This window comes from Miniopterus schreibersii (genome assembly GCF_964146895.1).
Source record: "Miniopterus schreibersii genome assembly, chromosome: 5".
Taxonomy (NCBI): Eukaryota; Metazoa; Chordata; class Mammalia; order Chiroptera; family Miniopteridae; genus Miniopterus; species Miniopterus schreibersii.
The window spans coordinates 24,817,809-24,834,158 of NC_138106.1; the positions used below are offsets into that span (position 1 = coordinate 24,817,809).

The 16,350-nt window shown below is 37.4% G+C and overlaps 1 protein-coding gene across 2 annotated transcripts in view; it reads right to left on the reverse strand.

The window, feature by feature from the left end:
- Nucleotides 1–16,350, reverse strand: part of WDR49 (WD repeat domain 49) — a 111,206-nt gene that overhangs the window by 74,878 nt on the left and 19,978 nt on the right. For both annotated transcript variants that reach the window (XM_081138475.1, XM_081138476.1), the window contains 3 exons: nt 15,896–16,336; nt 10,532–10,708; nt 9,150–9,324 (listed from right to left, as the gene is read on the reverse strand). In XM_081138475.1, the coding sequence (XP_080994601.1) occupies nt 9,150–9,324; nt 10,532–10,708; nt 15,896–16,336 (793 nt within the window). The remainder of the gene's footprint in view (nt 1–9,149; nt 9,325–10,531; nt 10,709–15,895; nt 16,337–16,350) is intronic.

Here is a 16,350-nt window from a genome sequence, read left to right on the forward strand (position 1 = left end):
ATGTAGAATCAGAAGTGACACTGTTGAATGACAATTCGCAATGGATGTCCAGAATTCCTGCACTTCTTTTGACACTAATCACTGACTCCCTTTGTTCTAGACTATCTTTTTAAGGATGTTTGCATAGAAAACAACCTTGGAATGTAGAAATGGTGTCTCTCTTTGCAGCAAAATGTAGTCAAACTTACTTCCCAGAATAAAAAAATTAATGTCTTCCTCTGGAGTGGACATGCATCCGGTCCAGTAAAAAAGACTGAGATCCTCTAAGCTTGGGATTTCTTTCCTGTAACAGAGCCCACTGCATGTGCAAGTGTTCACCTGGGACCATCGTTTTTCCTCCATGGGACTTAACGGGCAAGGGAACCTGACACGAATATGCTGATGCACATGTTTGTTGCTTGCTGTGCTGTGAGTAATAAGGTCCTTTTTTCTCTAGCACAGGAGTCCTATGTCCTCTGCCATTTTAAGATTTTTTTAAATTTTTTTCTCCAAGTGAGCACCACAGTGTTGGTTTTATATTGTTGGTTATGCTGGACATAAAATATATATACACATTTCTAAATAATTACTAAAGGCAAGAACAATTTGAGAGGCAGGATAGCTCAACACATTTCTTTTCCTCTAGTCTATTTTATTGAGTTAGCAGCAACTAGAATTTATTCATTTAAGAGCTTATATTGACATTATGTGAATAGCTTCAATTAACATACTTCATATTTATCTCACTATGAAATATATGGCTTAACATGGCCAATTTAAAACTAAATTAATGAGATGGAGAACATCCAGTCTGTCATTGATAGATACCCTGTCTCAAAATATGGTATCCAATCTTCAAAGATTTACTGGGCATCAACTATGTGCCCTGTGCTATGATGAGATTAATAAGAGAAGAAATAGACACAGCCTGGATGCCCCCAAGCTTGGAATAAAAGATGTAAATCAAGCAACTAGAAAAAACTTTAGCACACAATAAAGTGACCAATTGAGTGGCACAGAAAGTATAATAGAAGCTCCAAGAAGGAAAAAGTGTGGGCTTCAGGGTTTAGAAGACATTTGGTAAGGGTTGACAGAAAGATATCATTTCAATTGATGAGAAGTGGTGATAAAACACGTGTGTGGGAAACAAGATAAACTCCAGAAGTTAGTACTGAAAGAGGATTGATCTACTTTATTTTACAGATGAAGCAATAGAGATCCATGTGAGTTCAATGATTTGGCCAGTCAGCAACTGATTGTTGTCAGACTCTGGCCTGGAGCCCAAGCATTCTGACTCTGATTTTGGTACAGTTTAATGTGACATAACATTTGACAGAGCTAGAGTACAAATTCAGAATACAGGGCATGACCTGTTGACCACTGAAATGGGCTTCTCAAATTTCAACATGCATATGAGTCACCTGGGGATCAGATTGGTGTAAAAATGCAGATTATCACTCAGTAAACCTAAGATTCTGCATTTCTACCAGACCCCTAGTTGTGCCACTACTGATGCTCCTAAGTAGCAAGCACTAGAATACATTCTATAGAGTATTGCCATTCTTTTATACTCCAGATGATTATTCTATAGCTCTTAAATTTTAGGATGAAGGCTATATACCCTCTCCACCAGAAAGATGTATACACACAACATTTTTGCATGAAATACCAGGATTTTCGGAACCTCTCCACCCTCCACTCAGGAAGCCCAACCCTGATAGATCTGAAGAACTCAGATGATGAACCTCCAGCTACAAGCAATTTTGAATTGTTAAAACACTTCACTGGCTTTCTCAAGGGATTCTTACAATTTCTGTTACTAATGATGTTCACCGTTTGTGTTCATCGATGCTTATGTTGAGCTCCTTTTTAAATTTTTTTAGCTTCTACTTCTTTAAATTAAATGAGTTTAACTGGCCTTTGATGCTGGGGTTCTCCTAACTAATGCCTGAGCACAGCTTCTAAGAGAAAAAGGAAGGTCTGGGATGGTGCAAAGGAGACTTTCAGAAAGGGGACCAGAGCAGAGCTGCCTCACTGAGCACTAGGCATGCCAAATAACTCACGGAAAAGTGAGTCACAAAGCATGAAGCACTGCTAAAGACCAAAATGGGCTACTCCTCCACTCTGCCTGGAATCTGCCCCGATGATGTATTTCTTGCACGTCTCCCATTGTGTAATCTCCCTCAAGCTCTGAATTCCTTGTAATAATTCCTAGGATAGTTTACCGTATCTCTTCCCTGAACTAGGCATCACGCCAGCTGCTTTCATCCTACAATCATCTTCAGCAGGTAGGTTACTGATGAGGCAACAGACAGTCCAAAGCCAATTCACTCAAGGGCAGGCAGCTCGCTGGAGGTGGAAATGAAATCGGAGCCGCTCCTGTTTGCTTCTGAGCTCTCTGTGTTGCATTCCTGCATCATGCTTTTCCACTAAGCCACACTGCCACACGCAGACAGATCTGAGGTTCTTTTATTACCAGCTCCCTTTATGTCTCTCACACTCTCAGTCCCAGGCCAAGCCACCACTTGGTTTGTCTCCCTTTCCTGATCTCCTCACTTGCCCCCCTAGGAACTGTATTTTTATGCCCTCTTTGTGTGTTTTTTTAATCCCTTTCTTGCATCTGCTGTCTTTCCTTCTAAAAAAGAAAAAAAAAAAAAAAAAGAAGGAGGAGGGAGAGAGAGAGAGAGGAAGATAGAAAAAGGAAGGAAAGGAGGAAGGCAGGCCGGCCAAGCCCCAGAAGGGACCGGCTTCTATAACGGTGAGTCTTTGAGCCTCGCTGGGGAGTGTTAATCATAGGGGCATAAAGGTTCCCGATCACCTGCTAACATCGCTGTTGCTACTTTACTAGAAGTACGAACAATATAAAATCTGATGACAATTGTTCTCATTAGGAAGCAACCTCACTGAAAATATGTCCTTTGTTTACAGAAAATGCTAAGGGTTATTGTAACTTGGCTCAGTGAAGCAGTATTATAAGATCTAAAGTATAAACCAAACACTAGCATTGTATCTTCAAATTCACAGAACTTCCCTAATATTACTACACTATGATCAAAATAAGATATTTCTACCCCAAAAACTACTTTGTCACATGTCCCCATATTATATACAAGTATCATCTTCAGTTTTGAGGCTATAAAGAAAGATGTATAAAATGTACATTCTGCTCTGGTAGTCAAAGTAGAGTGTTAAGGTTTGAATCTGAAATGCTACCAAGTGACACTTATGGGCCCATGTGTAGTATTACATATTGGAGGCTCAACAATTCACACTTTATTTCTAAAGCAAGATAGAACCTGTTTCTGATTAAATTGTGGAATGCAAGAACTCCTGAGACGCCTGAGTAAAAGGTGAGAGTAAAGCCATTTCCTTACAATCAAATTACCTGATAGATAAAATGTTTTCCTCACTTCTTAAAGACAGGAAAGGAAATGATAAGTTATGCTGTTTTTAAAATATCAAGCTAGGGGATGGGGTAAGCTGATTAAAAGTAAATGATCTGTTTTTAATATTCTTGGTGAATTTGGGGATTGGTAGAGGGAAAAAATTAATTTCTGTTAGAAAACGGAACACAAACAGACTCATAGGTACAGAGAACATTTTGATGGTAGCCAGATGGAGGGGGTTGGGGGATGAGTGAAAAAGGTGAAGGGATTAGGAAGTACAAATTGGTTGTTGTAGAATAGTCATGGGGGTGTAAAGTACAGCATAGGGAATACTATATATGGTGTCAGATGGGTATGAGATTTATCAGGATGATGACTTAATAAGTTATATAATGTCTAATCACTGGGGTGTACACCTGAAACTAATATAATATTGTATGCCAACTGAAATTGAAAAATAAATACATTATTTTTTTTAAAAAGACAATACACCAAAAGTAGCACGAATTATAAGAGACAGATGAATTTGGCACTAAAATTACAAACTTGTTTTCATGAAAAAATATGCCATTAGCCAAAATGAAAAGCAAGCCTCACACTGGGACGAAATATTTATAACACAGATAACTGATAAAAATAAATATTACTAGCTGTAATATAGAAAGAACCACATATCAATAAGAAAAACAATTCCACAGAAAAACAGTCCAGGTGATTTACAGAAGACGAATTCTAAATGGCCAATTAACTTATGAAAAGACGTTTTACCCTCACCAATAATCAGGGGAATGCAAATTAAAACCATAATTGATGAGTGTATCTCACACTCATTAGATGAGCAAAATTTAAACATCTAACAATACCAAGGTTGGTGAAAATGTGGACAGCCGGGATCTCTCACACCTGCTGGTGAGAACATAAATTGATACAACCAGTTTGAAAAACAATCTGGCAACAGATGGCAAAGTTGTGCCATCCCTGGCAGCCCTGGTGGTTAAAGGTAGGTAAACCCAAACCCACAACTCAGCATTTCCACTCCTAAGCATGTGAGCTAAAAAGACTCCACGTATGTGCACAAGGGAGTATGCAAAGAATGTTAGCATGATTCAAAGTGGTAAAAAAAAAAGGGGGGGGGGCTTCCTGCATGTCCATCAACAAGAGGCTAGATAGAAGGTGAAAAAGTCTACAGCCTGAGAAATAATGGGGGGAAGCCATTTAAATCAACACAAATTTATCTCACAACCTGGAGTAATACAAATTGCAGAATACAAACAGGATGATACATTTATGTAAGGCTTTAAAAACAGAAAATCATACTACGTAGCACTTACTGATAAAAACTCATGTACTAAAAATAAAAGAAATGCATGAAATGCACATTTCTGTTAAATAATATTTTGAGGGAGAAAAAGCTTGGTCATGTCTGCCATTAGGATGCTAACTTTCAACTTTTCTGCTCTCTTGCCATTTAGTCATTTTTAAAAAGGCATTAAGGAGACCTGCCATCAATTCCTGTCCTCGAGTATGTCAAAATGACCCTGTATAATAGCAATTAGGTAATATGGGAAAAGTGATTTGAAAATGAAAAGTTATACCTAAAAACTAAGTAAGTAGTGCTATTAGGTGCACTCAGAGTGAGCTAGAATAAGACCACGCTGTACCATTTGCCAACAGGTAGATCTGAAGCAAGGTAAAAATTGGGCCATTTCTAACTAGGAAGTCTTATCATTTTCCAGGCTTTTACTTTATGAATCACTTGACTTAGGAAAACACCTTGCCTTGAGCTTCCTTTGATGTTCTCTTATTTGAGAGAGTTTATTTTCAGTTGCATTTCTTATTTTCAAGTTGGAGCCCCATTCTCTCAGACCACCACAGGACTCTCTAGTCTGAGCAACTACCATTTGAAAGAGGAAAGATAAAAACAACTTTATTAGTTCCATTTTCAAAAATCAGAATGCATCTAATTCAGCACTGCTCAGCAATTTCAAAAATAATGCAATTAATTTAATGACTTTTCAAAATGCTGTTTAGATCCATGTCCATGATACAAATGGATCTTACCCTTCCATCACGCAACAGAGCAAGCTGCAGGGAGAAACTTCTTTTATTCAAACCTAGGCAACCAGCTTGCAGCTGGTTTCAGCCGCGTTAAACACAGTGAGGGGACTGGCAGGAAAGGCTTGTGCTCTAGCTAACTCAGTGGTGCACCATCATTTTGTCTGGAGAACTGATTTAGACACAGCCAAGTGGAACAACACACAAGCAAGACACTAAATCTGGCTTCTCTTCCCAACACAGTCCCTATCAATTATGAAGGCTCCCTGAGGAAACAACCTGGCGTCTGTATTCTGAATTCTCGGGCACAGCTCCATTGATTAGCACAGCAATTAGTGGTGTTGTCATCAGCTCAGACTGTTTTGTACCTTCTGGCCATGGTCAAACAGAGGGGGCAAGTACATTTCATTGTAATAAAGCGTCAGTAGTTTTTATTGTTGGCTGTTGAGCGCTCACTCTTTCAATAGCTGCATCTCCATTCTGTGGTTTCCAATGATATTGTCTTATATGAGAAGGCAAATATTTAGGACCCAAAAAAGGAAAATTTCCTGAGATTTAAAACATTTATATCTTGCCACTATTGCCCAAAATCTCTGTACTAACTTTACAAGCATTTCAGAATATAATTATTTTTCCATTAAAATATGACACAGAAACTCTCAGATAAGACGAAAACATTTTCTCCCTCAAAGTGTTAAATAAGAAGTCTGAGCCTTATCTAAACGGAGTAAGCTAATACTCTTATGTCTGAAACTGAGTTTTCCCTTTGACATTTCCGTTTTACAGATATGTTATCCTTAGTTTAATGAAACATTATTATTGTACATGCTCGTGTATTTCTCTTCTCAATTGTATATTCTCTCCTCACACTGAGAAGAAAATCGGCGAAAGCATTTCTAAGAATATCAATTCATTTTGCTGGGGTGAGAAAGAATACCCGAGGAAAGCAGCCATTGAGTGCTTGCTCCTGACGCAGTAAGTCTTGCAGACCAGGGGACGCAGTCGCCAGGAAGCCCTTAGCCTGTATTTGACCATCTGCGCCTCCTCCCCCTGCCCCCTCACTTCAGCCTTCCTGCCTTCTCCTCACAGTGAAACAACAGAGCTGCAAACAAAGTTTTATTTGAGCTTCTAATTTCTATTGCTAAATCTGAGAAAAGTTACTCGTTAATTGGTCAGGACTGAGGTAGGCCCCCCTTTCAGAGGCACTTGCGCTTCAGATCCAACACTTGAAAGGAGAAAATCTTACATAGATACTTCACCTTTCTACACTCTACTTTCTCTTTTTTGAGTTGTCTTCTCAACTTTCCTCAGCATCCATTCACACAGTAGTAAACTACACATTATTTGTAAATATATCTTTCTCACACAACCATTTTAACCATAAATAATCCTCTATCTGTATTTTTAAAAAGCATTTTACAAATACTTAGATTTTATTTGGTTTCCCTCTTTTCTTTTGAAATATTTCTCAATAGCATTTACCCAATGTCTACTGCATTTCAGTTGTTATAACAAAATACACAAACTGGGTGGGCTAAACAACAAACAGTTATTTCTCACAGATCTGGAGGCCGGGAAGTCCTACATCATGGGACTGACAGATTCAATTCCTGGTCAGGGCCCATTTCCTGATTGGCCTGCCTCTTGCTGTGTCCTCACATGGAGAAGAGGTGAGAGAGCTCTCTGGGGTCCCTTTTATGAGAATACTAATCCCATTCATGAGGTCTACACCTTCAGAACCTAACCACCTCCCAAAGGCACCACCTCCTAATATCATTACTGTATATTGGGAAGTTAGGATTTCAACATGTGAATTTTGGGAGAACACAAAAATTTGGTCCATAATATTCTGCCCGTGTACCTCCCCCAAGTTCACATCCATGCAAAGCACATCCCAACAGTTCCAAAAGTGTTAACTCATTACAGCATCAACTCTAAAGTCTAAGTTCAAGTTTCATCTAATATCCTGTAAATCTGATATGGGTAAGACTCAGGACACAATTTACCCTGAGGCAAATTCCTCTCCAAACTCTGAACTCGTAAAGCCAAACAAGTTATGTGCTTTCAAAATATATGGTGAAACAGGCATATAATAGGCATTCTTATTCTAAAAAGAGAAATATGAAAGAAGAAAGGAGTAAGAGGTCCTCAGTAAATACAGAACCTAACTGGGTAAACTCAGTTAAACCTTAAAGCTCAAAGCTCCTCCTTAGCTTGATGCTCTTTCAGACACACTAGGATAGCAATCTCACCCCCAGGGGTACTGTCCTTGCTGGGACAGTGACCCCATCCATGCTGGAGCTCTCTGAGGTGGCCTCTCTCTGATCACGGCTCCACTGGGTGCATCCCATGCCCCAGGTCTCTGCAGCCCCCTCCCCCCCAGTAAGGCACTAGGCTGGGGTATTCTGGCCCACCTGAACCAGAGAGGCAGCCCCAATCTTTGAAACTTCTGTACAATATTCCAGAAGAAAAGATCCCATAACTTGAAGACATAGAAATAGAATCTAAATAGATTACAAGAACTATGACTTTATTACCACAATCTATCTAGTCTGGTTTACATATTATAATATCATGCTTGCTTGGAAGCAGCTTCAGTAACCCCCTACAGTTTCTAGTACTGTGATTTTTGTTTCCATGTTATGAAAATGTAACACATAATTTTGTGCCTGTCATCCATAGCTGATGAACAAAAAATAACATCTTTTGTTTTTCCCACTACTAATATCATGCCAGAATTAAAAGATGGGTAGAAGGTACCAAGGACATGGAATGATTTATACTGAAGGAGAAATGCAGGATCTGTAGGTTTTCGTGTGGAATATTATTATTGTGGGTCATGCATTAAAGCATTGCCAAGCTCCTAGAATCCAGAAAGTGTAAAAGCCAACAGTTGGGTCCATTTTGACTGTCTAGTCTTCAAAGTAAATTAGGAATAGACCTACCATATAACAGTCAATAAGATTGTTAGCTCCCATTCCTTTCAATGGGCACTATTTAGCACAGCAGTTTAGAAATGAGAAAATTACCACAGTCCTTAGTGTCTGGATCAAAGGAGATATTAGAGCAGATGCTGCACATCTGAATCTTGAATGATCAGGTGCAAATTTTGTAAGAATTACGCATATTGTGAAACTAATAAACTCATTGGTGACTAAGTTTATGAAAGTCCTGGCTTTCTATAGATTCTGTTTTATAACAATCCTATCACACAGAGAAATGTTGCTCAAGTACTCTAGATCAGAGAAACTCTCTCATTATACCAAAAAAAAGAGAAAAGAGAGAGAAAAGATAATTAAGAAGATTCCATCTTGAAGGCAGTCAAATTAGTATATTTCCCACGAGAACATAAAGAAAACAAAGGAGTGGTTTTTGAGGGAATTTGTTAAATTCTTTTATTAAGCAGTCTTGAAGTGACTAGATGAGGCTAGTTAGGATCAGAGAGGTGTCGAAGTTAAATGGATTCTGTGACAATTTTCTCCCTTCTCTTGAGATGTTTTGAGTGCTCAGCTCACCTAATTAATTGTATGAGGCATAATTTAGAAGGAAATAAAAGAAAGAAAGGATTCCTGCTAGTATGCAGGGGATAGCAGAGTCCAGCACAAAACCTCCAGAGAACTAATTATTGGTTTCTAAAAGTGAACATTTTGTATGTAACATTTTCATCAAAGGATATAAATGTAGAAGCCGAAACTGACCATTTCATTCATTACTGTGCAAATTCAGTACCTTGCCTGACCCAGTCTCCATGGTGAAGTGTATGCTCTAGTGTATAGCAACATTTGTGATACCCAGAGAGCAGTTCTGCCCAATTAATGGTCATGGCGGGTTCTTCATCTTCACAGGCACTAGCAGGACGCTCAAACAGAGAGATCAAGGCCATCGTGAAAATAATGGCTTGAACCTTGAAAGAAACATTGAAAGAAAAACAAACGTGGGCAGAGAAATGGTTGCAAGAAAAATCTATATTTTTTATCATTAATAAAAAAATTGATATTGAGTTAATAGGAAGCTCTTCAATATTATCTAAAAGACACAAGCAGTTATATTAAAAGACAGAACTACAATGTAAGTAAGGCAATTACCAAGAGCAGTTCATTTGCTTTTATGATACACTTGTCATTAGTAACAGTAAGAATAAAAATCTTTCACAACTATGAAAGAAAATTGTTCAAATTAGACTACTTAAGAGTTCACAGGCATATTCTAGTGTCATTCAGTAGGAATTTTAAAGCGGTCCGGTGGAATTTGATAAAAAGACAGAAATCATTGCCTCCACGCCTGGGTGTCTGTGCTGCTCTCTCTAATGCATCTATGTTATATGACATAGGAAATGATCACTTTCCAGGAGGCTGGTACTGAGAAGCCTGAAATCTTATGAATGAAAATCAGAATAATTAATTTGAAATAGTTATGAGAGATAACTTTAAACATTTGATAGTTAATGTGTATTAATATTGGGATCTAATAGATTATAAGCATCCTGTGGTGAAAGAGGCAAAAAAAAAAATCTCTAAATATGAAAATTGAGATTATACATACTCAAGAAAACCCACAATAAAGATTCTTTTTCATAAGCAAGAAGATAAGCTCTGGCTGGAGTGGCTCAGTTGGTTGCAGTGTCATCCCATACACCAAAAGGTGCTGGGTTCAATCCCTGGTCAGGGTGAGTGAGGGAGGCAATTGATCAATATTTCTTTCTCTCTCTCTTCCTTTCTCTAAAATCAATCAATCAACCAATCAATAAAAATTTAAAATAAAAAAAGAAGAAAAATTGTGACCTAATCCATTTTTCATGTTCATCATGTGTGATCTTATGATCTATAATGTAGTTCAATTAGAAGGAGACACTCATTGAATTCTATTTCTATATTTGGCTACTGTTTGATAAGAGGGAAGGGGGGAGGGGGGCAGGAAGAGATTAACCAAAGAACTTATATGCATATATATATAACCCATAGACACAGACAGTGTGGCGAAGGCCTGGTGGGGGAGGGATCAATGAGGGGAGAAAGGAGGATATCTGTAATAGTTTCAACAAGAAAGATAAATTTCTAAATAAATAAATAAATAAATAAGATAGTGTTCAATCTTACTGTTCCCTTACTTACCTTTCCAGTTATGTCCCCAAAAGAAAGAATTGATTCATTGGCATCAAGAGGGTCATACCAATAATCCATGCAAATTGGTGTTCCTTTCAAGCCTTGGAGTTTATATTGGCAAGGAAATTGTTCTTTGGACAGCAGATCATAAAAACAAATCTCTTTAGTTGTAAAAGCCACCGCTATCTAAAGTAGCAAAGTAGAAAGTCAGAAAGCACTTCTGATGGATTTAGTGAAATCAATATGCAAAGCAGACATGAAAATCTTAGCACCAAATCAGACATTATTCCCTGAGCGTTCTTAAGAGCATTACAGAAATAAGGTATGGTGGCACAAATGTGCTTTATTCTAATTTTGGATGGTAACCAAGAAAAAATATTTCCCACTAAAGTCATTTGAAAATACTTTCTTGTCTATCGTCAGTTCACACACCCACCAACTTCTTCTATCCATGGAGACTAGATGACTAATCACACAGGAAAAACAGACACAGAGCTCCAAGTTCACACAGTCATACCACAAACTTTACAAACCATGTTTTACAAAGCAGGCAAAAGCTTTCACAGATATCAATTGATAAAAACTTGGTAAGAAGCCTCCCTAAGTCAGATAATATCCTAAAACCTATATTTAAAAGGGTAAATAAATTTGTCAATAAAATTGACAGAACTTGCCTAAAAGTCACCTAAAAAATACAAGTGTGAAGAAACACTTCCCAAATCATTTTATGAAGCCAATATTATCCTAATACCAAACCTCACAGAGACATCACAAAAAACTGCAGATCAATATCTCTAATGAATATAGATGTAAAAATCTTCAAATAAATACTAGCAAAGAGAATCCAATAAGACATTTAAAAGATTACATACCATGAATAAGTGATATTTATACCAGGAATGAAAGGTTAGTTTAACATACAGGTATAATCAATGTAATACACCATATTAATAAAGGACAAACACTGCATGATGATCTCAATAGATACCAAAGAAAGCATTTGACAAAATCCAACACATTTTCATGATAACGATACTCACAAACCAGGAAAAGAAGAGAACTTCTTCAGCCTAAGAAAGAGCATGTATAAAAAAAACAAAACCCACGGTTGATGTAATTCTTAACGGTGAAAATCTGAATATATTCTCCCAAAGATCAGGAACAAGATGAGAAGGTTCACTCTTACCACTTCTGTTTAACACTGTACTGAAGTTTCTGGCCAGGGGAATTAGGCAAGAAAGATAAATAAAAGCATCCAGATTGTAAAGGAATAATTTAAACTATCCCTATTAGTAGGTGGCATAATCTCATACATCCTAAAAAATCAACAACAACTAACAACAATGACAATAACAACAACAAAGATTAGAACAAATAAATGAGTTCAGCTAAGTTGCAGGACATAAGGTCATTTTTAAAAAATCAATTATACTTTTTATACTAACAATGAGCAATCTGAACATGAAATTACCAAAAGCAGTGTTTGAAGAATGTAAACACAAAACATAGACTGGGATACAATATTTGTAAAGTATTCATTTGATAAATGTATAAACCAAGAATATATAAATAACTCCAAAACTCAATAATAACAAAACAAAGTCATAAAAAAATAAAAGATTTAAACAGATACTTCACCAAAGAGGATATATAGGCAGCAAATCGGTACATGGAAATATACTCAATATGATTAGTCATTAGGGAAATGTGAATTAAAACCACAATATAATAAAATACAAACAATCCAATTAAAAAATGGGCAATGGACTTAAATAGACACTTCTCCAAAGAGGACATACAGACGGTAAGAGACATATGAAAAAATGCTCAATGTCGCTAATCATCAGAGAGATGCAAATTAAAACCACAGTGAGGTATCACTTCACACCTGTCAGAATGGCACCATCAACAAGTCAATGAACTCAAGTGCTGGTGAGGGTGTAGGGAAAAGGGCACCCTGTACACTGCTGGTGGGAATGCAGACTGGTGCAGCCACTATGGAAAGCAGTATGGAGTTTCCTCAAAAGATTAAAAATTGAGCTGCCATTTGACCCAGTGATCCCACTTCTAGGAATATATCCTAAGGAACCCAAAACACCAATCACAAAGAACTTATGCAACCTTATGTTCATAGCAGCACAATTCACAATAGCTACGATTTGGAAACAGCCCAAGTGCCCATCAGTAGATGAGCTGATAAAAAAGCTGTGGGACATTTACAGCATGGAGTACTCTGCGGCTGTGAAGAGGAAGGACCTTTTGGCCTTTGGCACAGCATGGAGGGAACTAGAGAGTATTATGCTAAGTGAAATGAGACAGTCAGAGAAGGACAAGTACCAAATGATCTCACTTATATGTGGAATATTATAAACAAAATAAACTGATGAACAAAGTGGATCCAGTAACATAAAAGCTTGGAACAAACTGAGGGATCTCAGAGGGAAGGTGGGGAGAGGGGTGTGGGTGGAAAGAGATTAATCAGGGAACTTGTATGTTTATGGGCATGACCCATGGACGTGGACATTGGTGTGGGGAGGGCCTGGGGGTGGGATGGATGTGGGGTGGAGGGGATCAGTGGGGTTAAAAGGTGGAGACCTGTAATGGTCTCAACAATAAAGATAAAGAAACATTAAAAATAAAAATAAAATAAAGTAAAATAAAATAAAATAAAATGGCTCAAATTCAGAGAACAAAAACCCTGATCATAGCATTGGTAAAGATATGCTATATCCATACAAGGAATATTACACACCAATAAAAGCATTACAAAGATAAATAAAATAACATGGATGTATCTCAAAATAATTAAGCCAAGTTAAAGAAGTTGGACATAAAAGGAGCACACACAGTATGATGCCAATTATATAAAAGTCTACAAAATGCAAAGTAATCTATAGTGACAGAAATCATATCTGTGGTTACCGACTGGACAAGGAAGGGTAGGAGGCGCTGGAGGGAGGATTACAAAAGGATACAGGGGAAGTTTTGAAGATGATGAATATGTTCATTATCTTCATCGTACTGTTGATTTTTCACAGGTATATAAATGTATTTAAATCGATTAACTTGGATACTTTTAATATGTACAATTTATTTTGTGTAATTATATTTCAATAAAGCTATTTTTAAAAAGAAGCAAAAGCAGCATTCTTGAAGTTTGTATGTTGAGTAAATACAAAAGAAAGGCTAAGATTTATCAGTCTTGGAAAGAAAAAATAGTGCAACATAATCATTATATTAAAAAGCAACACAAGCATTATATTTATAAGAACAGAATGCTGCACATAGGCATAAAAAAAAAAATCTGGACTAGAACTATGTTTTAAGCCATACCAGTTAAGCAGTAACACCAGATCCTCAGCAGGAAGGAACCGGGCAGCAAAGGCTGAAGCACAGGTTCTGAAATTAGGCTGCATCCATTAACAAATCTTGCAACACTGATTACATCCTGTGTGACCTGGGGCAGATTTCACAGCCTCTCCTTGCTCAATCTCTAACTCTTAAAGGGGGATAATATCTACTTTATGGTGACCTTGAGGGGATTAATAGAACAGGGCATGCCACAGGGGAAGCTAATGATGATGATTTTCTTTTTATGGGTCCAGAAAGTAGAGTACACTATTTCCCACTAAAATGAATCCTTGCTCTTTGGAGAAATGGCTGATTCTGGGTCTAGCTTAATATATCAAGATAATCCTGGAACATCTGGTTATATCAGGAAGCAAAGAATTTTTCAAGGACTGTTAGGCTTATATCAAAGAAGACTCAGAAGCTGACTTACATTAGTTCCACTGAACAAAGATGGTACAATTTGGGGGATGGGATAATAACTCAGTGGATTGACACAATTCAAATTTGTTTAAATCCATGAGTTTGTAATGCTATTGATAACCATAGTGATAGTAGTACTCATGTTTTAACTTCAGAAGATATTAGAAAAACAGCTCATTATGTTGAATAGTGGTAAATAAAAGTAAAGAATTAGGCATTTATTCTGTCTTTGTTCTACAACTTATGCAACATGATAGCTAAATAATTGACAAGTGGACTTTCTTTTTATAGAGGTATTCCAGCATATAAATACTAAAGATGAAATGATGACATTCACATCATCATCTTGCAATTCCTAATACACGGATGAATCTGGAATAATCTGCCATAATTGTTAACATCCCAAGAAGAGAGAGAACCAGGCATTTTGTGCCTCCTGGTTGAGGAACACCTATTCCAAGGCTTTAGTCTTGACTACTCATTAACTGGAAATACAGAGAACAAGTGGACATGTTAAACAACCCCAGGTAAATACAATCTGCAAAATCTAGACTGTGGGAAAGTCTAAAGGACAAACACTTAGTTTCTTTAACAAAACATCACACATCAGCCACAATGAAATGCAAGGATAAAGAGGGAGAGAAGGGAAATACGTAGATCAGAAGAGACATATCAACAATTAACAATGTTTGAACTATATTTGGATCTTGGTTCAAACTAACTATTAAATAAATAATAAACTATTAGAAATCATAAGACAAGGAAGGATGTACATGACTGGATATTTAATGATATTAAGGATTTATTGCTATTTTCATTAAATGTGTAGTGGTATTATGGTTGTACTAAAAAGAAACACATTTTAAAAATACTAGATATTTACAGATTAAATGATCGGATGTTTGGGATTCCAACTGAGGGGAAGTAGAGATGAAACAAGATTGGGTGTGAATTGGAAAATGGTTAAAGGTGAATATTGGTTCTTAATACTATTATTCATGCTTGTGTGTGAGTTTAAAATTTTTCAAAGTGAAATTTACCATCTGCTTAATATAAAAGATCAAGAACATGAATTCTTTAAGCTGCATCCTTCCCTCACAAACTCATTTTCCTTTCAGTATGTCACCTTGCTCTTGACATAATTATATTTGGACTGAGTGGACCCTACACATCAGAATTAAGAAACTGATTGGTACAGTGGTCAACATCATTAAAATGAGACAAGCAGTGCCCTGTAACTGTGCTCAGCTGTGCCACGCATTGTACAGTCTCTCAGCTCTGCATATAGATCCAGGATTCTGCTGTAAACTGTATAGCCGTAAAGGTCTTATTAGCTAGTAATGCACCATGACCACATTTGAGACAAAGTCTAGCATCTGAGTCAGTATCAGCCATGTCATTTAAAGGCACACAAGAGAACAGCTTGGAAAATAGAGTAGCTCCCTTGGCTCTACTTATATTCCCTCCAGGTCAGGGTAGAGGCACAAAAGAGCAATGCAGCAATCTGTCACTGCTGGCGTTATACTAGATATTGATCTGGAACCCTGTCCCATCAATTTTCTCCTTATACAAGCAGTAAATTGATGTATAAAGACTTTGTACCTTGTTTACATTTTCCAGAGAAACCAGACTTGTCACCCACAGGTGTTTAAGCTTGGTGGCATCTGAAGTGATGGGAAGTGTTTCTTGCAGCTTTAAATTCTCTCCCCAGATTCCTAATAAACCCTCCTTACTGATGGTCAGATAACGGCTTGAACTCTTTAAGAAAACGACCTTTTGAATGGTGTCCTTGTGTTTCACTGGGAGGAATTCAAGGTCTTTCCACTGGGGAACCACAGTTGCCTTTGTTCTTTCATCATTCTCATAAAGTGTTAACAGCATGAATGAAGTCAGCTTGTCCCAATTAATGAAGCCATCTTGGGCCACATCCACTTTGTCAAAGAGCTTCCCATATTCCTCCTTTGTGCCCCAACCAACAATCTCTGTCATTGTCTGCATAAACGCTTCTCTGGACATACAAGTGGTTTGACTTGACTCTGGAGGCTAGAAATTGGGAT